This window comes from Castor canadensis, chromosome 5 (assembly GCF_047511655.1).
Source record: "Castor canadensis chromosome 5, mCasCan1.hap1v2, whole genome shotgun sequence".
In the NCBI taxonomy this organism is placed as follows: domain Eukaryota; kingdom Metazoa; phylum Chordata; class Mammalia; order Rodentia; family Castoridae; genus Castor; species Castor canadensis.
This window is the reverse complement of record NC_133390.1, coordinates 86,325,028-86,348,167: the sequence shown is the minus strand read 5'-3', so window position 1 is coordinate 86,348,167 and position 23,140 is coordinate 86,325,028. Positions and strand designations below refer to the sequence as shown.

Sequence of the window (23,140 nt, the reverse complement as noted above, 5' to 3'; positions counted from 1 at the left end):
AAACAGAAGGCCAATCCAGCAGAATAGAACAAACAGAAGACAGAATCTCAGAACTTGAACATAAAATGGTAATTAAAGGAAAAACTGAAGAACTATTAATTAAACAATTCAAGACCTGTGAAAAGAAAATGCAAGAGCTCACCGACTCCATCAAAAGACCAAACTTGAGAATCATGGGCATCGAAGAAGGAGGAGAGGTTCAAGCAAAGGGAATGCGTAATATATTCAACAAAATAATTACAGAAAATTTCCCAAATCTAGAGAAAGATATTCCCATACAGATGCAAGAGGCCTCCAGGACACCAAACAGACCAGATCAAAATAGAAATACCCCACAACATATCATCATTAAAACAAGTTCAAAAACTAGGGAAAGAATATTGAAGGCTGTAAGAGAGAAAAAACAAGTAACATACAAAGGTAAACCCATCAAAATCACAGCAGACGTCTCAACAGAAACATTAAAAGCAAGAAGAGCATGGGGTGAGATCTTCCGGGCACTGAATGAAAATAACTTCAACCCCAGGATACTCTACCCAGCAAAACTATCATTCAAAATAGATGGAGCAATAAGTCTTCCATGATAAGCAGAAACTAAAACAATATGTGACCACAAAGCCACCACTACAAAAGAGTCTTCAAGGGATTCTACACAAAGAAAGTGAAACCTAACTTAACCATGAAATGACAGGTACCACCAAACCACAGGAAAAGAAAAAAAAAGACAGTAGAGAGTAACCTCAACTTAGGTACACGCAATCAAACCTTGAAACAACTAAGACAACTAAATGGCAGGAATCACCACATACCTATCAGTACTAACGCTTAATGTTAACGGACTTAATTCACCTATCAAAAGGCACCGCTTGACGAAATGGATTAAAAAGGAAGATCCAACAATTTGTTGCTTACAGGAGACCCATCTCACTGACAGAAATAAGCATAGGCTTAGGATGAAAGGCTGGAAGAAAATTTACCAAGCAATGGCCCCCGAAAACAAGCAGGAGTAGCAATACTTATCTCTGACAAAGTAGACTTCAAACCTACATTGATCAAATGAGATAAAGAAGGACGTTCCATACTAATAAAAGGGGAAATAGAACAAAAGGAAATAATAATCATTAACCTGTATGCACCCAATGTCAAAGCACCCAATTTCATCAAACATACCATGAAAGACCTAAAAGCATATATTAACGCCAACACAGTGGTTGTGGGAAACTTTGACACCCCATTATCATCAATAGATAGGTCATCCAAACAAAAAAATCAATAAAGAAATCCAAGATCTAAAATATGCAATAGATCAAATGGACCTACTTGATGTCTACAGAACATTTCATCCAACTTCTACACAATATACATTCTTCTCAGCAGCCCATGGAACCTTCTCCAAAATAGATCATATCTTAGGGCACAAAGCAAGCCTCAGCAAGTATAAGAAAATAGAAATTATACCATGCATACTATCTGATCACAATGCAGTAAAAGTAGAACTCAACAACAAAAGTAAAGACAAAAAGCATGCAAACAGCTGGAAACTAAATAACTCATTACTTAATGAAGAATGGATCATTGATGAAATAAAAGAGGAAATTAAAAAGTTCCTGGAAGTCAATGAAAATGAAAACACAACCTACAGGAACCTATGGGACACAGCAAAGGCAGTCCTGAGAGGAAAGTTTATAGCCATGAGTGCATATATTAAAAAGACTGAAAGATCCCAAATCAATGACCTAATGATACATCTCAAACTCCAAGAAAAACAAGAACAAGCAAATCCCAAAACAAACAGAAGGAGAGAAATAATAAAAATAAGAGCTGAAATCAACGAAATAGAAACCAAAAAAACCATACAAAGAATTAATGAAACAAAAAGTTGGTTCTTTGAAAAAATAAACAAGATCGATAGACCCCTGGCAAACCTGACTAAAATGAGGAGAGAAAAAACTCAAATTAGTAGAATCAAAAATGCAAAAGGGGACATAACAACAAACACCATGGAAGTCCAGGAAATCATCAGAGACTACTTTGAGAAACTATATTCAAATACATTTGAAAATCTTTAAAAAATGGACAGATTTCTACATACATATGAGCATCCAAAACTGAACCAAGATGAAATTAATCACCTGAATAGACTATAACACAAAATGAAATTGAAGCAGCAATCAAGAGTCTCCCCAAAATGAAAAGTCCAGGACCTGATGGATTCTCTGCTGAATTCTATCAGACTTTTAAAGAAGAACTGATACCAACCCTCCTTAAACTGTTCCATGAAATAGAAAGGGAAGAAAACTGCCTAACAAATTTTATGACACCAGTATTACACTTATCCCAAAACCAAGCAAAGACACCTCTAAAAAGGAGAACTATAGGCCAATCTCCTTAATAAACATTGATGCAAAAATCCTCAACAAAATAATGGCAAACCGAATTCAGCAACACATCAAAAAGATTATTCACCACAACCAAGTAGGCTTCATCCCAGGAATGCAGGGGTGGTTCAACATACGAAAATCAATAAACATAATAAACTACATTAACAGAAGGAAAGACAAAAACCACTCGATCATCTCAATAGATGCAGAAAAAGCCTTTGATAAGATCCAACACCATTTCATGATAAAAGCTCTAAGAAAACTAGGAATAGAAGGAAAGTACTTCAACATTATAAAAGCTATATATGACAAACCTACAGCCAGCATTATACTTAACGGAGAAAAACTGAAACCATTCCCTCTACAAGCAGGAACCAGACAAAGATGCCCACTATCTCCACTCCTATTCAACATCATACTGAAATTCTTAGCCAGAGCAATTAGGCAAGAAGAAGGAATAAAGGGAATACAAATAGGTAAAGAAACAGTCAAAATATCCACATTTGCAGACAACATGATTCTTTACCTCAAAGACCCAAAAAACTCAACTCAGAAGCTTCTAGACATCATCAATAGCTACAGCAAGGTAGCAGGATATAAAATCAACATAGAAAAATCATTAGCATTTCTATATACTAACATAGAGCAAACTGAAAAAGAATGTATGAAAAAAATTCCATTTACAATAGCCTCAAAAAGAATCAAATACCTAGGTGTAAACCTAACAAAAGATGTGAATGACCTCTACAAGGAAAACTATACACTTCTGAAGAAAGAGATTGAGGAAGACTATAGAAAGTGGAGAGATCTCCCATGCTCATGGACCGGTAGAATCAACATAGTAAAAATGTCTATACTCCCAAAAGTAATCTACATGTTTAATGCAATTCCCATCAAAATTCCAATGACATTCATTAAAGAGATCGAAAAATCTATCGTGAAATTTATATGGAAACACAAGAGGCCACGAATAGCCAAGGCAATACTCAGTCAAAAGAACAATGCTGGAAGTATCACGATACCTGACTTCAAACTATATTACAAAGCAATAACAATAAAAACAGCATGGTACTGGCACAAAAACGACATGAAGACCAGTGGAACAGAACAGAGGACCCACATATGAAGCCACACAACTATAACCAACTTGTCTTTGACAAAGGAGCTAAAAATATACGATGGAAAAATAGCAGCCTCTTCAACAAAAACTGCTGGGAAAACTGGTTAGCAGTCTGCAAAAAACTGAAACTAGATCCATGTATATCACCCTATACCAATATTAACTCAAAATGGATCAAGGATCTTAATATCAGACCCCAAACTCTAAAGTTGATACAAGAAAGAGTAGGAAATACTCTGGAGTTAGTAGGTATAGGTAAGAACTTTCTCAACAAAACCCCAGCAGCACGGCAACTAAGATAGCATAGATAAACAGGACCTCATAAAACTAAAAAGCTTCTGTTCATCAAAAGAAATGGTCTCTAAACTGAAGAGAACACCCACAGAGTGGGAGAAAATATTTGCCAGCTACACATCAGACAAAGGACTGATAACCAGAATATACAGGGAACCTAAAAAACTAAATTCTCCCAAAACTAATGAACCAATAAAGAAATGGGCAAGTGAACTAAACAGAACTTTCTCAAAAGAAGAAATTCAAATGGCCAAAAAAACACATGAAAAAATGCTCACCATCTCTAGCAATAAAGGAAATGCAAATTAAAACCACACTAAGATTCCACCTCACCCCTGTTAGTATAGCCATCATTGGCAACACCACCAACAACAGGGGTTGGCGAGAATGCGGGGAAAAAGGAACCCTCTTACACTGTTGGTGGGAATGTAAACTAGTACAACCACTCTGGAAAAAAATTTGGAGGCTACTTAAAAAGCTAAACATTGATCTACCATTTGATCCAGCAATACCACTCTTGGGGATATACCCAAAAGACTGTGACACAGGTTACTCCAGAGTCACCTGCACACCCATGTTTATTGAGGCACTATTCACAATAGCCAAGTTATGGAAACAGCCAAGATGCCCCAGCACTGACGAATGGATTAAGAAAATGTGGTATCTATACACAATGGATTTTTATGCAGCCATGAAGAAGAATGAAATGTTATCATTCGATGGTAAATGGATGGAATTGGAGAACATCATTCTGAGTGAGGTTAGCCTGGCCCAAAAGACCAAAAATCGTATGTTCTCCCTCATATGTGGACATTAGATCAAGGGCAAACACAACAATGGGATTGGACTTTGAGCACATGGTAAAAGCAAGAGCACACAAGGGAGGGGTGAGGATAGGTAAGACACCTAAAAATTAGCTAGCATTTCTTGCCCTTAACGCAGAGAAACTAAAGCAGATACCTTAAAGCAACTGAGGCCAAGAGGAAAAGGGGAACAGGTACTAGAGAAAAGGTTAGATCAAAAAGAATTAACCTAGAAGGTAACACCCACGCACAGGAAATCAATGTGAGTCAATGCCCTGTATAGCTATCCTTATCTCAACCAGCAAAAACCCTTGTTCCTTCCTATTATTGCTTATACTCTTTCTACCACAAAATTAGAAATAAGGGCAAAATAGTTTCTGCTGGGTATTGAGGGGGTAGGGGGGAGAGGGAGGGGGCGGAGTGGGTGGTAAGGTAGGGGGTGGGGGCAGAGGGGAGCAATGAACCAAGCCTTGTATGCACATATAAATAATAATTTAAAAAATCAATATTTGGAAAAAAGAGAGTAAATTTGAAGCCAGACTGTAACCAAATGATGAAAAATACATTATGTGATAAATACTTAATATTACAAGTGCTCAGAAAAAAAGGGAGACTGGGTCTAGCCTGGCCTGGTGAAGGGCTATTCTACTAAGGGTTTCTGGGTACCACTGGAGGGTTCAGACAGGGCTGAGAAGAGCCACAAATGGGACTAAGCTAGAAGAAATGGATGCCCAGAGAGGCCAGCAGGCAGAGCAGACTTGAGCCAGGTCCTCTCTGACCCACTGAAGTAGAACAAATAGGAAAAGAAAGAGCTTTTTCATGAATAACACCAGGTCCTGAGCTATACCTAGGGGGATAAAAATGAATCTGAGTATCCCTGACCTAAGCGAGGGGATAGCAGGGTTGGAAGGCAGAAATCTTTCCTCAGTGACAAATTAACACAAATACCCGTGAAAACTGACTAGTTACAGGGAGAGGCCAAACTGTCCTCTGAAGTAATGGAGGAAGAGTGGCTTTGAAATGAGAGCTCGGTTCAAATCCTGACTTCTCCTCTTAGAAGTGCTGCACTTTGTAAGCACGTTCCTTAACTTGCTTTTTTTTTTTTCATGCTTAGTTTTGTCTTCTATCAAAACAGGAGTAATAATATCTACTTTCCAGAGTCATAAAGAGAAAAAGGCACATGCGGAAGGGTCTGACACTCAAGAAATGTTAGTTTTCTTTTTTAATAGAAAGCTTTTCTTGTCACTGTGACCAAAATATTTGACAGAACAACTTAAAGAGGAAGAATTTACTTTGGCTCATGATTTCAGAGGGTTCGGTCCATGGCTCCGAAGCAGAACATCATGGCAGTGGGAGACTCTTCACCTCATGGCAGACTGGAAGCAGAGGATGAGAAAGCAACTGAAGACCAGGCATAACCCTCAAAGGCAGGCCCCCAGTGACCTGTTTCCTCCAGCTTCCCCACCTCCTGAAGTTTCAAGAGCCTTCCAAAATAGCACCACCAGCTGGGGGCCAAGTGTTCAACACACGAGTCTATGGGATATTTCATATTCTCACCATAACAAAACCCCAACACAGAACAGAGAAGCTGGTCTCATTGCATTTTCCCCCATCCTCCCCTTCCCATCTTCAGTCTGAAGTTTAATTTCATTTTACTTCAGTACATGTGCCAATATATCAGCCCAGATATGACTGGGCACATTCTAGATGGATGGCCACAGAACCAGTACATCAGTTCATACATGTAGCTGCCATCCTAAAAAAGAAAAAGAACATCTAATCTAACAGCAAAGGAGAAAATGACCAGGGACCTTCTCTCCACTGGTATCTTTTAATGGTTAAACTGTAAGCACAAGTTCCTATTGGGTGCTTTTAGTTTCTTGCTTAGAATCTGTACCTGTAGACAGGGTGTTAACCCCAGAGGCTTTTCCAAGGGCTGAGGACATGTAGAAGAAAGTGACAGGTCCTCTACCTGTCACTACCAATGGGATAACCTTGAGGGCAGACCACAAGTTCCTGGAGTCAGCCACACTCAGGCTGCTTCTGAGTTGTCGTCGGCATTGCAAAGGGGGAAGCAGGGGTGAGGTCTCAGAGATAAGAATTCAAACTCTTCTCAAAGGAGCCATTGGCTTTGTGACACAACTGCCTAATGGACTTCCCAGGTAGAAGCTGGGAGGAGGGTGAGCTCCAGGAGGGAGAGTAAGGGAGGCAGCACAGACATCTGGGAAGTTCAAGGGGAAGTACAAAGCTCGAGATGATGCTTTCCTTGCATCTGAAGACATCTCCCTTTCCCAGCTTCTCAAGCCCATCCCTCTAGCAAGTACTGAGCCCTCCCAGGCATTGTGTAGACACTCATCTTCAACCCTGTGGACCGAGGTTGCCATCCTCACTTTACTGCTTCATGTCCGGAAAGACAGGAATTGTCACTAGTCTCTCCACGTTGCAGACAAGAATCACCTCCAGAGTCAGTGTATTCACACAATGATTGTAGGGAATTCTGATTTAATGAGTGACTATTCTCTATACCACTCAGAATGACAATTATTTGCATGGTACCCTTCCACAAAAACCTGCTATTTCACATCACAAATATAGTGAGTTTAATTCTATCAGTCTTTGGAAAACCACATTATAAAAGAGTAAATCCAAAGCCTGGCTCAGGTTACCAGCAAACTGACCATTATTCACTTTCACCATCCGAATATGGACAGTTCAAAGGCACAAGCGATGGTTTACATTATCAACCTCAAAGGAGCAATGAATGCATTCCTAATTGAGATGCCTAGTTGTGTTAGTCAGATCTTTAATGCTGTGACAAATGCCTGAGGCAAATCAACTTAATAAGTGAAAAGGCTTCTTTTGGCTCACAATTTCAAAAATTTCAGTTCATGGTCACTTGACTCTGTTTCTTTGGGCTTGTGATAGCACAGTACATCGTGACAGGAAAGCCAGGTAGCTCGGAAGCTAAGAGAGAAGAAAGGCCAGAGTCCCAATATCCCCCTCAAGGGCATGGCCCCTAATGACCTAATTCCCTTGCATTAGGCTCCACCTCCTAAAGGTTTTACCACTTCCCTGTAGCATCACAGGCTGGTGACCAAGCCTTTAACACATATTACTTTGGAGGACATTTCCAAACTATAGCCCATCTCCTAGATAGCATTTGTGGAAGGAAAACCATCTTCACTCATCCTTTAAGAGTTCTACATCTTAATCCCTTGAGACTAGGAATAGGTTAGGTTACATGGCCTAGGAACTAAGGTTGCAGATGGAATTAAGGTGGATAATCATCTGAACTTAAAAAAAGATTGTACTGAGTTATACAGGAGAGCGCCACTGCAAGAGTCCTTAAAACAACAGAGAGTCAGACAGACAGCAACTCAGGAAATATGGGCCTGACATTGCTGACTCTGGAGATGGAAGAAAGGGGCCACAAACAAAGGAAGGCAGGAAGCAAACACAAGCTAGAAAAGGATTTTCCCATATAATACCCAATCCAGAAGGAATGCAGCCTTTCTGATACTTTGATTTTGGTCAAGTGAGTCCTGTGTATGAGCTACAGAACAGTAAGAAAATGAATTTAGGTTGTTTTAAATCAGTACATCTGTGATAATTTGTTATAGCAATAATAGGAAATGAGTAAAGCAACCAACCATTCCAACCCTTCCCTGAGCGCCCATGATAATCCTCACATCAAGAAATGGAGCTTATGCCCTACCCCTGAATCTGGGCTAAGCCTCTCATTACCCTGACCAACAGAGCCTGGAAGCAGTGACTTACGGGACTTTGAGCCCAAGCATCAACATGTCCTTGCAGCATTGGCTTCATCCCTGTTGGGAACCTAGGATTCTAGGTAAGACGTCCAGATAGTGCCACTGGAGAAGGGCCATTTGGAGAGATCCTGAAAGGTGGACTGCACTCAACCACTATACGAAAAAGGATCACAAGATGGAACACCCAGGTGGCAGTCATACAACCCTAGCTACAGTCCCAGGTGACATCGGACTACAACCACTTGAGGGAATCATAAAATGGAATTGAATGATTACTATTTTAATCCCCTAAATTTTAGGGTAGTTTATTACCCAACCATAGATCACTGAAACACTGTAACAACAACAAAAATCTCACAGCATATCACATGGTATCATCAGAACAAATTCAGCTTAAATAAACTTTCCTAAGGAGAAGTAATACTTAAGAAATCAATGTATGCTTTTTACCCTGGAGCCTGTTAAACAATTTGGGGTGGATTGGTGTCTTAATGTTAAGTCTTCCAATCTGTGAACAGAGTATACCTTTTATTTAGGCATTTATTTATTTATTTTTAGTGGCTTGAAACAACACAAATGTGTTATCCTGTAGTTCTGTATGTGAGTCCAATAGGGCCAGGTCTTTCTGGAAGTTCCAGGGAAGAATCTGTACCCTGCCTTTTCCAGCTTCTAGAAGCTGCCTGAGTCCCAAGCCAGTGGTACCCTCTGCCATCTTCAATATTGACAACACTGCAACTCTGGCCAGCAGAGGCAGGCTTCCCACTTTCAAAACTGGAGAGAATTATCTCCCCTTGAGAGCTCCTTAACTTCATCAGTGCCTTTTGCCATACAAGGGGACAGGTCCCCAGGTTCTAGGGAATCAGAACACAGCTGTCTCTGAGGGGCATTATGGAGGCAGGCTAAAATTTGGGACAGTTCCAGGACTCATGGAAAAAATACTACAACTCAGATTAACCATGCTGTGAGTCAGGGACCACCCCTACCTGGCTGGGACCGGCCATGCCCCTCCCCACTTATTGATTATTGCATGGGAATCACCTGGTTCTGCCCTCCCCCTTGATTAGGGTAAATTAGGGTAAATTTTAAAAGTACCTAGAAAGAGAAGCATGTGGCCTGCAGATTCCACCTGCACCCACCATGCGCCCTTTATATTTCCCTTCCCTAACTTTTAATAAACTCCATTTACACCCACGTGTCCTGCGATGGACTCTTTCCCGAGGAACACAAAGAATTTGGAAGTCCGACCACGAGCACTGTTAACATTATCATGCCTCTCACAAATCTCAATCTACGAGGTCTTGTGAATATTAAATGAGATTTCATGCAGATGAAAACCAGCACAGAGCTTGAGACAAGGCAGGCAGCAGCGATTACTTCTGTTTCCTTACATCTAGGCAATTCTAACAATACAGCCCTCTCTCCCAGAAGGCCCATGGTCCGGTACAGTGGGGTTGCCCATATCTGTCATCACTGGACTCTAAGGAGGGCATTTTTACTTCCATTTTTTAGCAGAGTTCAAGTGGGACAAGACTCTTTTCATAAACTTACAGTTTACACCCCAAGGAAACCAAATCCCAGCACTGAGTGACAGAAAAACCAAAATCTTTTCTTTCCGCCAGCCTAGAACAGCACTTTCCACCCTAGCTGCACTGCATTTAAAAACATTAACCCCTGCTCCACCGAGTTACTCCTTAAGCCAGGTGGAGAATCTCTCTTAGGAGTTTTGGATTATTCCTTTTTAAAATTTTGACATGTTATTGGGATTGAGAACCACTAACCCAAAAGGACCCTAATTTTACATTTGCAAAATTATTAGGCCTTTAATTTCTTTCAACAATGATTTATAGCTCATAGATCCTTAGAGCATACATTTCTTAGTCCTTTTATTAAATTCATTCCTATTTTATTATTTTTGTTATTATTGTAAATTAAATTTTTTTTGTTTATCATATGTGCATACAATGTTTGCATCATTTCTCCCCCCTACTCCCTGCCACCTCCTCCTTCTCCCCTCCACCCCCTCACTTCCAGGCAGAAACTGTTCTACCCTTATCTCTAATTTTGTTGAAAAAATATGGAACGCTTCACGAATTTGCATGTCATCCTTGCACAGGGGCCATGCTAATCTTCTCTGTATCATTCCAATTTTAGTATATGTGCTGCCAAAGCAAGCACAAATTACTTTTTTTTAATTTTAATTGTTTATCATTTGTATTTAGAAACAGTTGACTATTATATATTTACCTTGTATATGGCAACCTGGCTAACTCATCATTAGTTCTAATAGATTTTTTAAGGGGAATCCTTAGGATTTTTTGATACACAAGATCATATCATCTGTAAATACAGATATTTTACTTCTTCCTTTCAAATGTGAGTGCCCTTTATTTCATTTTCTTCCTGAATTGCCCTGGCCAGAACTTCTAGTACAATATTAAATAGGAGTGGTGAGGGTAGACATCTTGTCTTGTTTCTGATCTTAAAGGGAAAACATTCAGCCCTTCACCTGAATTCCCAGCTGGCATGACTACAATGTCAGCTATGAGCTTTTCACAAGTACTCTTCTATTTTCTGAAGTTTATGAAAATTGCTATTACTTCTTGAAATATTTGGTAGAATTCATCAGAGACACCATATGGTTCTGAGATTTTTTTTCTATGGAAAAATTTTTATTACTAATTCAGTATCTTTACTTATAGTTCAGAGTTTTTATTTCTTCTTCTGTCAGTGTCTGATATGACTGAATACAACAGACTGAGGGATTTGTGAACAATAGAAATTTATTTGGCTCATACTTCTGAGGCTGGAAAGACAAAAGATTGACGGACCACATCTAGTGAGGGCCTTCTTGCTTCATCATCCCATAACAGAATGGCAAAGAGAAGGCAAGAGAGAGCAAAAGCTCAAACCCATATCCTCAAGCCCTTTAATAATTGGCATTAAACTATTCATGAGAGTACAGCTCTCATGACCTAAAAACTTCCCATCAGGCCATACCTCCCAATACTGTTGCTTGGGATTAAATTTCCACCATCTGCTTTTTTGGGAGGAAGGGGGAACATTCAAACCATACCACCCTCTGAGTCTCAATTCCTTCATTTGTGAAATGGGGATGACATATGTATCCTGCCAATTTCACAGGTTTCTGAGATTACAGATGAAGAGACAGGATGTTACAGAGCAAAGAAATGCCAAAGGTGCTTAGAAATTCTCTGGGAACAGCAACTGTCGCACATGAAGTGTGTATCCTGCATAGAGTTGTCTACGGAATAAAGCCACAAACAAGGTAGACCAGGAAATACCACAGCCTAGACTTCCTAGACAGCCTGGTGTTAACCAAGGAATACTGTATAACAGATCTTCAAGAATATCCTACTTCCAGAGAAAGAGAAGGGGACTTGATAATCATCCAGGTCATCTTCACGTTGAACAGATGGCAGTCTTCGCCTTGTGGTAGAAGGACCAGCGATATGATCCATAACTGAAACATCTGTACAGTCACAGTCTAGACAGCGTTTTTGCCCATGTCTTTCTTATCTTCTCAAGTAGCCTTGCAGCTAAGTCAAGAAGCATTACATTTCCTACTTTTCAGTTTGAGGTTTATGACTTGTCCAGGGAAGGGTACAAATCCAGAAGGCCACACTCTAGGCCACTGCTATTTCCCTACATCACAATTTCATGCACATGCTAGTATAGCCATGCACCATAAAAAAGGCTTTGGTCAATGACAGATTGCAAACCTCACAGTAGTGCCATATGGTTATATTGCCTAGTGACATTGTCTTAGTTTGTGCAAGTACACACCACAATATTCCCACAATGACAAAATCACAAATTGTATTTCTCAGTGTCTCCATCGGTAAGTGACACCCAACCACATTTAGCCCAATCATTTTAGCATTCAATGTATTTCAAACTCCACATTCTGTTTTATTACTTTTTTCTTATTATGGCACTCTTCCTTCAGTGTTATCTCACATTCAGCCTTCCCTGGCAGGACTCTCCTGCTCTCTTGTCTTAAAAGTTCAGTGGCTATATTTGCCACCAGAAACAGATCATCATATTATGTAAAATAAGCCAGACTGAGAAAGACATACATTGCATGTTCTTTCTCACATATGGAATCTAGACCTTTAAAAAATGCTTGACAGGGGTTGGTGGAGTGGCTCAAGTGCTAGAGCGCTTGCCAAGCAAGCATGAAGCCCTGAGTTCAAATCCCAGTGCCACAAATAAAAATTCAGCATTAACATAAACTATACATATTTATTTGTTCAGTGGTACACACTTGTGATCTAGCACTCAGAAGGCTGAGGCAGGAGGGTCTTGAGTTCAAGGCCAACCTGGGCTATGTATGGAGACCCTGTCTCAAAAGAAAAGAATGACAGGAGGGTAAAATGGGGACTATTTGGGAGTGGGAACCAGTCAGAGCTGGGAGGACAAAAAGAGAGTGAAGAGTACTTTATACACACTTACAAAAATAGAATAATGAAACATTTAATACACACTAATAAAAAAATTTAAAACTGAATTGTCAAAACTAGGCTTTCCAATATAAGTAACTTTTACCAAGTATATCTCCATAAGTGTAGCGTTTGAAATGTGAAACAATTATTTCACCAAACACATTTGGACTAGATTACTCAAAGAGCAATGTCAGTTCACTAACTGAAGAAATATTTGACACACAAGAACAGAAAAGGCGGTTTTAACAAATGTATAGAAAATGGAGGCAAATGGTTCCTGGCTTTATCACTAAAAACTAATTCACTGATTTCCTCTGTGAAATCATCCAGATAATTGCAGGCTCCCACATCCAAGAGTTCTGAGCCTGTATGTGGACGGGGCTCAGGGAAGGCGTGGAGGAAGAAAATCCTTCGGTACACAGGGCCTGTCCATCACAACCCGTACTTCAGGAGCAAGGAACGCTCGTTTTGCTCTCCCTTTTAAGTCAAGGAAGAGGGTTGGAATTTCTTGGTCTCTTTGGGTTCGCAGACGTTCCCCATCAGGGCTCACCGGCGTGGGGGTAGGGGGTTTGACATCTCTCTTTGACATCTCTCGGCCATAAGCAACTGGCGGGAGCAGCAGGACAACCCAGCCATCCTCTACACTTTCTTGTGCATAAGCCTTCAGTGGTTTGGTAGTAGTTTCTGCTAGAAAGCACCAGCATTGCTTCCGATGTGCACCCCCTACCCGCCTTCTCAGTATTCCACAAACCACAGAACAACTCTCCACCCCCATCTCAACCCCAGCGGTCAACATCAGCCCAGCAGCTCTGGGTTGTGGGCTCAACAGACTTGGCAACCACCTGGTGAAAGCACCTGCCTCGCGGTCTACACACACACACACACACACACACACACACACGCACACGCACACGCACACGCGCCAGATACAGGGGCCCCAGGCCTGCCTGTCACTGACCGCCCCTTGCCGTACCCAAAGCCCTAGGCCCAGATGCCGGGAGTGCAAGTCCCTTCCTAGTGAGGGCGCTGCCACTGGGCTGTGGATGGGGACACAGCAGATGAGAACCCAGAGACGATTCCCCGCCACCACCACCCCCTCCCCGCAACATAAGCAAAACGCAAGAAAAAAAAAAAGAAAGGTTCATTTACCGACATGAGTGATCACTGTGGCCAGTCGCCGAGTGAGCTCCTGGGGGGCCATTTCTTCTTTTAACCAAAATAACATTTCATAGAGGGGAAAGCACTGAGTGAAACAAAACAAAGCCAAAGAAAACTGTAGCGCTCCCGTGGATGGTTTGTTTGTTAAATGCGTCTCCACCCGAGGATGCTCTGCCCTCGCCCTCCTCCTCGCTCTCTCCAGGCACAGAACGAGAGTCCCTCGCAGCCAAGGCCAACTCTCCTCTCCGGGACCGCGGGGTCCCAGCACACGAGCCACGCCCTGCAGGGGCTTATTTTAGAGATGAATCCTGGCTGCTTTCCAAACGCAGCGATGGGCACGGAGAACGAGGGCAGGGGACTTTGGGCACTCCAATCTCGTGGGTACCGCGCGCTGGGCCGCTCTGGCGGAGGGAGCGTCGGGTGTCTGGCTGTGCGGTCCCGGCCGATCCGGACGAAGGATGCTCTGCGGACTCGCAGGGACGGCGCGGAGCCTGCGTGCGCCCAGGACCTGCAGGCGGCTGGCAGCGCTGATCCCCAGCGCCGCCCCCCACCCCCGACACGTCTCGCCGCCGCCCCGCACCGCCAGCCTGGGCGCCCACCTTTCCCGGAGGAGCGCACGCGCCTCAGCGACGCCGATTTCGGGTCCCTTCCGCTACCCACAGTCGGAGCCCCCACCCCTGGAGCGGTGCGGGTTCCAATCGCCACGCCCGCGCCTTCCGAGTCTCCGCCCCTCCGTCTCCGCCCACTGTCTGCTAGAAGCCAAGGGGAGAAGGGGGCTGACTGGAAGAGGTGCCGCCATCCTGCCCGGACCTGGAGAAGAAGGCCAGGTGAGGCCCGGCTGCCTGGCCCATCTCCTGACTTAGGCTGCGGTCGCTGTGGCGGAGCGGTGGATAAATGGGCTATGTTTTCCCCGTTAGGGGCTCTCAGGCAGTTGTCAGCCTGCACTGGGCGCTTCTGCAGGTCGTGCATGGACAAGGCTGGACACGCATGTGCGCATTGAAGTCTCCACTGCGTGGGCCTTTCCCCTTGTGAAGCTGATCCTGTGCACCTGTCATATGTGCCAGTGTCCCTTCTGGAAAAGCTATAGCCTCCATGACAGCTCTCCTCCCTATCTGCTCCAGAAGCATCTTCAGGACATGCTATCCAGTGGATTCCTGATCTGGTCCAGATACGACCTGACAAGCAGAAGAAGACTAACTCTTCAACAGAGTACCCCAGGAAAAGCCTAAGCAAAGCCAATCTGGTCAGGATGTCCCCAGTGCATTCTACAATGGGGGACCCTCCCACATATTCTGAGTCCATGCCAGCACTCTCAGCAATTTCCTCTTCACATGTAAAAGGCCAAGACCCAAATATTTTGGGTCCAATTTCTAGGACCCAGGAGGTTGAGGACATTTCGAAATACTGTCTATAATAATCGTGGACTGCAATTAAGGGATGTTGGTCTGCCTCCAAGATGAGATTTGTAGAGAGGTTCCTGCCTCCCCAGAGATTTGGGCACTTTGCACTCTGCCCACACAGGTAGAGCAAACATTTTCCTAGCAACCTCTTTCTGGCAAGAGTCAAGGGTTCAGAAAAGGGTTAAAAACCCAAAGGAAGTGAGGCAGCTTTCAATTGTTTCCAGTGTAGTTTCTGGCTATTCAAGGGTCACCAGCATTTTCAAAGAACCAAATGAGGTGTTTCCTGTCGATAGTGGCTCAGTACCCTGGTGCCGAGTCAAAGCCAATTGTAAGGTGAGGAGCAGCTTTGAAGGTGCAGTGGCCTCTGCTTCCTGGATCAGGCCAGATCATGCTAGGAGAGAAAGAGAAGAAAGGAGAGAAGAAATGGAGAAGAAAATGAGGGGAAGCTTGTATTCAGAAAAGGGAAAGAAAACAGAAAGAAAAGAACTCACACTCAGAGTGCTTCTCCTCCTTTCCCACATCTCTACTTTCACAACCTTCAAAGGTTTCCATGGAGATAAATTGGCTCAATTTATGGTAAGATGTAGCAGGCAGTGCCTATCTTCAGAAACTAATTCTGTCCCCATCTCTAACACTTGCTATCTCAGGGCCTTGACTGATTCACCTGAGTGGTGAGGAGGTGGGTCTGTGATGTCCCTGTTTCCTTTCCAGCTCTGAAATCCTGTAACTGTGACAAAGCAAAAATGACCCAATTCCACCTGCTCTTTCAAGAAAATGGTTATTGTTTCTACAACTCTTATGAGTACTGACATCTTTCCCCTTCACTTTCTTCTTTCCCTGCCTTGTTTTCTCCATTCCCACTATGATCTCATTCCTGTCTCCTTGATTAGCAAAATCAGAGGAACAAGCCAGAATGGCCACCCCTTCCCTCTGCAGTGAATCAGTTAACCATCAGTCATATCTACTGAACATCCATTATGCTTGTGATAGGTAGGGTCAGGTAGAGCAACTGCCAGCACCAGATGACCTCTTAGGCATTGTACAAACATTGAGGCCTCACAGAAATTTTAGCCTCATTTTACAGATGCCACTGTAAAGGACTCAACTGTGTTGTAAAAATCTAGATCATTTTCTGCCTTCAAGTAAGGATTTGCCTGAATTTGGAAAGAGAAACCATCCTCCAAGCACTGACGAGGTAGACGCTGCTTCCCTAGGAGTGGACTGTCAGTGTGGCCTCTGTTAAAATGAAGTAAGATTAAGGACCCACCTTGGACAGAAACCACCAGCACTGCAGCTTCCTCACCTCCTGGTGTCACATATGAGAGTGGGCAGGCCTGGGGTTCCACGGGGTCCTGAGTTTAGTCCAAATGGTGGTTCTCAAACTTTAGCAGAATCACCTAAGAGAGGTGACTTTTACAAAAATACAGATTCCTTAGCCTCACCTCCAGAGATTCTGGCTTCATAGTTTGGAGGGACCTGAGAACTTGTATTTCTAAAAAAAAAAAAAAAAAAAAATGCCAATATTGATGCTGCTGTTCCTGGGGGCACTCTTCAGACTTCTTAGATTGCAAGCCATAATGAAATTATGGGACATTACTTGAACTTTGTACACAGTTTCTGGCATATAGTTCTTAAAACCTTTGAAATTTCCTGGATGCTAGAGTGATTGTAATATCTTTTTTCTAATGAAGGGACTCTTGGTGGACCCCTAAGTAGCTTCAGGATGAGAGCTGGCCACCAAAAAGACCAAGCCTTTGCTAGAAGCTGGAACTTGTAGGCCCATTACCCAATCTCCAAGAAGGGGAAAGAGGTTAGAGATTGAATTAATAACCAAGGGTCAGTGATTTTATCAATCATTGCTACATAATGAAACTCCTATAAAAATCCCTAAATGACTGAGTTCTGGGAGCCTCTGTGTTGGTGAACACTTTGAGGTTCTGGGAAGGTGGTGCCCTTAGAGGGTATGGAAGCTCTTGGTACCACCACCTCCCATACCTTATCCTAGCCACATCTTCCACTTAGCTGCTCCTGAGTTGTATCCTTTATACTCGACCAGTAACAGTAAGTACAGCATTTTCCTGAGCTCTGTGAGTCATTCTAGCAAATTACTGAAGCTGAGGAGAAGGTTATGGGAATTCCCAAGTATGGGAATCTGAGAACTGTCATCTGTCCTTTAACCTGTAGAACCTATGGTAACCCTGGATAGTTCATGTCAGAATTGAATTGAATGGTGGGTACCCAGTTGGTGTCAAAGAGGTATAAAAATGATGTTGGAAAAGATATCACCTGCTCCACAGTCGGCTGGGTAGACAAACCCAAGAAGTGGAAAAGTCACCTGGCCTCACACCATCTAAGTCATTCTACTGTCTTTCCTGAAGTCAGCCCACCACACTGACCTAGGCTGTATGTGTGTATACATGTTATCTACATGGGGGCATCACACATGCCTCCACCTCTGCTCCACCCCTCTCCCCATGTATTAACTTTCTGAACTTTATCTCATCTTACAGGTGACTGAATTACACCATGGATTGAATCCCCAGCCACAGGATGTCTACTGTTGAAATGATCACATTGATTGAGAAAAATAGGCTCCTGAAATTTGGAATGAGGACATATGGAGCTGGGAACATTTGAGCACCTAAATTCTGATGATTCATCATTGCTGGCAGAAGTAGCTTCACCACCCCCCAAGAGAATGGTGTCTCCACCCCAGTGTGAGAGGATGTCATTGCCTGGAGAAACTGTGGTGGTCTTCCCTGGTTAGTTGCCTTGAGAAACAGTGCTGACTCACCTCACCTTTCCTTTTTGCCTCTACAACCATGCTGGCAAAGGTGAGTTACAAAGTGTGGCCGATGAGAAGGTGTGTACTATACTGCCAAAGAATTACTCGACTTTTCTAATTTATGCCACAAAAATCTGGGGAATCTGTGGGAATGGTTATAAAAGGTGTGAGATAATGGTAGAAGGATCATAAAGTTGTATCAGGACAAATTTATTGGTATAAGCCCACTAAGCAGAGATGTTGCATTTAGTGTTGCAGCTTAGAAAGTGGAAAGAGCTCTAATTGTTTGGTTGGTTGATTGGTGCATGGATCAAAAGGTAGCCCACCATAGATAAGTTAGAAAGACTGATCTGCCTTTGTTTAATATAGAGGAAGGGATTTGAAGGCCTAGGGAGATGGGGACGTTAGAATTTGTCATGGACTACCTACTTGCCTACCCAGAAGGATACAGAAGACACACCTTTTACCACATCTATGAGAAATAAATTTGTGATGGGAGCTCTGACAACCTTGAAGAGCTCTATCTATGATCATTCTTTTCCTTATATAGGCCGGACCTTATAGTGGAAACCTCAGAGACTGGAGTGGTAAATCCAAGTGCAATGGAAGAATTAGATCTTCCAGCAGCAAGGACCAAGTGACAGCATTCAACCACCAGAGGCAAGGTAGGTTTGGTTACCATAATAGACAGCAGAGCCAGAAAAGTAATCAGAATAGTGTGACTCATGCAAACTATGTGGCATTGACTAGTTGAGCATGGTGTTCCTAGAAGTGGAATAGATAAGAGGCCTATGAAATTCTTACTTGATCTGTATCAACAGAAAAGTTCCAAGTCAAGTGAATAAAATTCTACCTTAAAGCATAAAAACAGAGAGTCCTGAACTCTCGATCAATTTTCCATACCTTCCCCAGTTTTCATATGCAGAACCCCTTGAATGACAGGAAGACTGCATCTTCTATTAGAAAGACCTTAGTATACTGTCAAAAACTTATAGTATTACTTTTTCTCCCAACTTTTCCCCCAAAGGATCCTATGGCTGTTGTACAGGAGGACTGAACATTAGGAAAAAGGAAATACTGAGACCTTTGGGGGATTATTGGACACTGGCTCTGAACTGACACTAATTTCAGGAGACCCAAAATGTCACTATGGCCCACCAATCAGAATAAGGGCTAATGAAGGTCAGGTGATCTGACCAAAATTGAGTTTGCTATGTTTCTGAATGTTTGTGTCCCTATGTTTCTGTTTGTTTGTGTCATATATTGAAGCCAGATGCTGGTGGCTCTTGCTTCTAATCCTAGCTACTTGGGAGGCTAGAGAATCAGGAGGATCACAGTTCAAGGTTAGCCCAGGTAATTAGTTTATGAGACTCCATCTCCAAAAAATAACCAGAGCGAAATGGACTGGAAATGTGGCTCAAGCAGTAGAGTGCCTGCTTTGCAAGAGGAAAACCCTGAGTTCAAACCCTGGCCCCACCAAAAACAAACAAACAAACAAACAAAACCATATATTGAAATCCTAAGCCCTAAGGTGATAGTATTAAGAGATGAGGCTTTGGGAAGGTAATTACATCAGTGCAGAATCATCGTTAATTGGATTAGTGCCCTTATAAAAGAGTTCAGTTATTCCTCTGCCACGTGAGAACACAGGTATAAATTAGCAATCTGCATTCTGGAAAAGCGCTGTTACCAGACCTGACCACCTGACACTCTGATTTCTGACTTTCTAATTTCCAGACCACGGGAAATAAAGTTCCATTGCTTATAAGACGTCCAGTCTAAGGTATTTTGTATGTGTCCTCCAAAGTTCATGTACTGGAAACTTAATCTCCAACACAACAGTGTTGAGCAGTAGAACCTTTAAGGTGACCAGGACATGAGGGCTCTGTCTCTATAAACAATGCGTTCAGCTCACTCTCTTGCTTTTCTCATCCACATGACGTCTTCTGTCATGTTATAGCATAGCAAGAAGGCTCTCATCAGAGGCAGCCCCTCAATCTTGGACTGTCCGACCTCCAGAACCGTAAACCAAATAAATTTCTGTTGGTTATAAATTACCTAGTCTGTGATAAAGCTTCATAAAATGAAGTAAAACAAAGTTCAAACAGATTAAGACAAACTTCTGGCTCTAGTCTGTCTCATGATGGACCCAGTGAATTCTCAGACCCATCCTGTGGTTATTTCCTCAGTTCCACGATACATAATTGGAATAGATACACTCGGCAGTTGGCAAAAATTTCCACCTTGGTTCCCTGCCCTGAGGAGTAAGGGTTAATTGTGGAGAGAAAGTCTAAGTGGAAGCCACTAGAACTGCCTCTATTTACAAAAATAGAAAACCAAAAGCAGTGCTGTATTCCTGGAGGGATTACAGCGATTAGGGCCACCACTGACCTGACAGAAGCCGGGATGGTGATCCTCATCACATTCCCACTCGATTCACCTATCTGGTCTGTGTGGAAGAAAAATCGGTCTTAGAGAATGACTGTGGATTATCATAAGCTTAACCATTTAGTGATTCTAATTGCAGCCACTGTATCAGATGTGGTTTTGTTGCTTAAGAATATTAACACAGCTCTGGTACTTGGTATGCAGCTATTGATCCAGCAAATGCTTTCTTTGCTCCACGTTTGTTAGCAAACACCACCTAACACAGTTTAATTTCAACAAGCAATACACCTTCACTGTCCTACCTCATAGGTATATCAACTCTCCAGCCGTACGTCATACACAGGGTTCATATACAGGACTGTGTCATATACAGGGGTGTTCATAAGGATTTTTTTTTTTTACAGTACTGGAGTATGAACTCAGGACCTTCACCTTGAGCCACTCAACCAGCCCTATTTTTGTGATGGGTCTTTTCAAGATAGGGTCTCATGAACTATTTGCCTAGGCTGGCTTCGAACTTCAATCCTCCCGATCTCTGCCTCCTGAGTAGCTAGGATTAGAAGTGTGAGCCACCCACGCCCAGCTTCACAGGATCTTTATTGCCTTTCTCTTCCACAAGATACCATCCTAGTCCATAATATTACAAGAAGTAGCAACTACCCTAAACATTGATGAGACAATTGCATTTCAGAGGTGGGAAATAAATCCAACAAAAATTCAAGGGACTTCTATAAGGAAATTTCTAGGGGTCTAGTAGTATAAAACATGTCAAGATATCCTTACTAGGTAAAGTATAACACGTTGCTGCCATTGTTCCTCCAACCAAGAAAGAGGTTGGAGGACCTCTTTGGATTTTGGAGTCAGCATATTCTTCATGCGGGTGTGTTACTTTAATTTATTTACCAAGTGATTTGAAACACTGCCGTTTGGAGTAGGAGCAGAAGAAGAGAAGGCTCTGTAACAGGTCCAAGCTGCTGTGCCATTTGGATCATATGGTCCAGCAGATCCAAGGCACTTGAGGAGACAGTGGCAGATAAGGGTGCTGTTGGAGCCAATGTAAGCCCCAATAGACAAACCCTTAGGATTTTTTATTTTTTATTTATCTTTTTAAAATTACTGTTGTACTAGAGATACACTGTGACATGGACCAAAGTTCTTACAATATATCATAGTTGAATGTACTCCCTCCATCATTCTCCTTTATTCTCCCTCCCCCTTTCCTGGAACAGTTTCAACAGGTTTCATGTTTTCCATTTTCATACATAAGTACATAATATTCTCACAATATTTACTTTCCTACACCTTTTCCCTACATTATCCCCCCTCCCACTGGTGCCTGCCCTTTGTTTCTGAAAAAGACATTTTCATTTATCTAAGATAGCTATACAGAGTTTCATTATGACATTTCCATATATATGCATTATAACCCAAATTGTTTCATCCCCTCTACTCTTCTTCTTTCTGCCTTAGTCCCCTCTTATGGTGATTTCAACAGGTTTAAAAATTCTATATTCATTCTTACATAGAAAATACATCAACCATATTCACCTTATTAACTTCCTTCTTTTACCCTCCATTTCCCATTTGTGATCTCCCCTTAGTTTCTACTGTTTTTCATAGCATTGCTTGTGTTTGTATTGGGTCTACAGTTCACATATGAGAGAAAACATGCAGGATCTTGGGATTTTTTAGCAAAGCCCTGACAGCCTCTGCAGATAACTACTCATTTTCAACACTTACTGTATTTTACTCCAGTTATAGTTGGGGTCTGGAATGCCCCACAAAGGCCCACATGTTGGTCCCCAGACTATTTATTCTTATCCTTCATTTTTTAAATGTCTTCAACAATGTCTTTCAATGGAAGAAGTTCCTAATTTCAATGTAACCACATTTTGTCAATCTTTTCCTTTGGTTTAGTTCTTTTGTTCAGTTTAATAAGTCTTTACTACCCTTAAAGTCATAAGAGGAGAGCACTAACAGGAGGGAGAGGGAGGGTAAAAGAAGAAAGTAAAGAAGGTGAAATTGGTTGATGTACTTTCTATACAAGAATGAATACAGAATTTTTAAACCTATCAGAATCACCATAAGAAGGGAACTAAGAGAGGAGAAAAATGGAGGGGATGAATCAATTCAGGGTATAATACATATAAACATAAAAATGTCATAATGAAACATCATGTATAGCTATCTATACAAACAAGCAAAGATTCTTTTTTTCAAAAATGAAGGGACAGGAAAGTAAAACAGGTCCAGTCTGGGGGTTGGTACCAGTGGGAGGGGAGAGGATATAAGGAAAGGAGACCGAGGGTGAATATGGTGGACATATTATGTACTATGAAAACAGAAAAATAAGACCTGTTGAAACTGTGCTAAGAAGGTCAGGGGGAGAGGAAAGAGAATGATGGAAGGGGTGGATTTGGCTAAGATATATTGTAAGTACTTTGTAAGTGTCACATGTACCCCCATTTCAACAATATGATAATAAAAATAAAATAAAAATTTGGAGTTTATAAAGTAAAAATGTTGCAGTAGACTAAGATTGATTTATTATTAAAGAAAGAAAAATATTTAAAATAAA

At 42.0% G+C, this 23,140-nt stretch overlaps 1 protein-coding gene and 1 non-coding gene across 5 annotated transcripts in view; both read right to left on the bottom strand.

Annotated features, from left to right (window-relative positions):
* The window catches only part of Mcf2l2 (MCF.2 cell line derived transforming sequence-like 2), a 210,382-nt gene extending 195,774 nt beyond the window's left edge, over positions 1 to 14,608 (bottom strand). The window contains exons 1-2 of one of the 4 annotated variants that reach the window (XM_074073654.1): positions 13,981 to 14,599; positions 5,891 to 5,974 (exon numbers count right to left, since the gene is read on the bottom strand). In XM_074073654.1, coding sequence (XP_073929755.1) covers positions 5,891 to 5,900 — 10 coding nt within the window. In that variant the 5' untranslated portion in view covers positions 5,901 to 5,974; positions 13,981 to 14,599. Of the gene's footprint in view, positions 1 to 5,890; positions 5,975 to 13,980 lie in introns of all 4 variants that reach the window. The other 3 variants (XM_074073657.1, XM_074073653.1, XM_074073656.1) reach the window with 3 other exon arrangements.
* On the bottom strand, positions 10,437 to 10,543 carry LOC141423553 (U6 spliceosomal RNA). The gene has a single exon (XR_012448398.1). It is a non-coding gene; the product is annotated as a U6 spliceosomal RNA (small nuclear RNA).
* Positions 14,609 to 23,140: the final 8,532 nt, after the last annotated feature.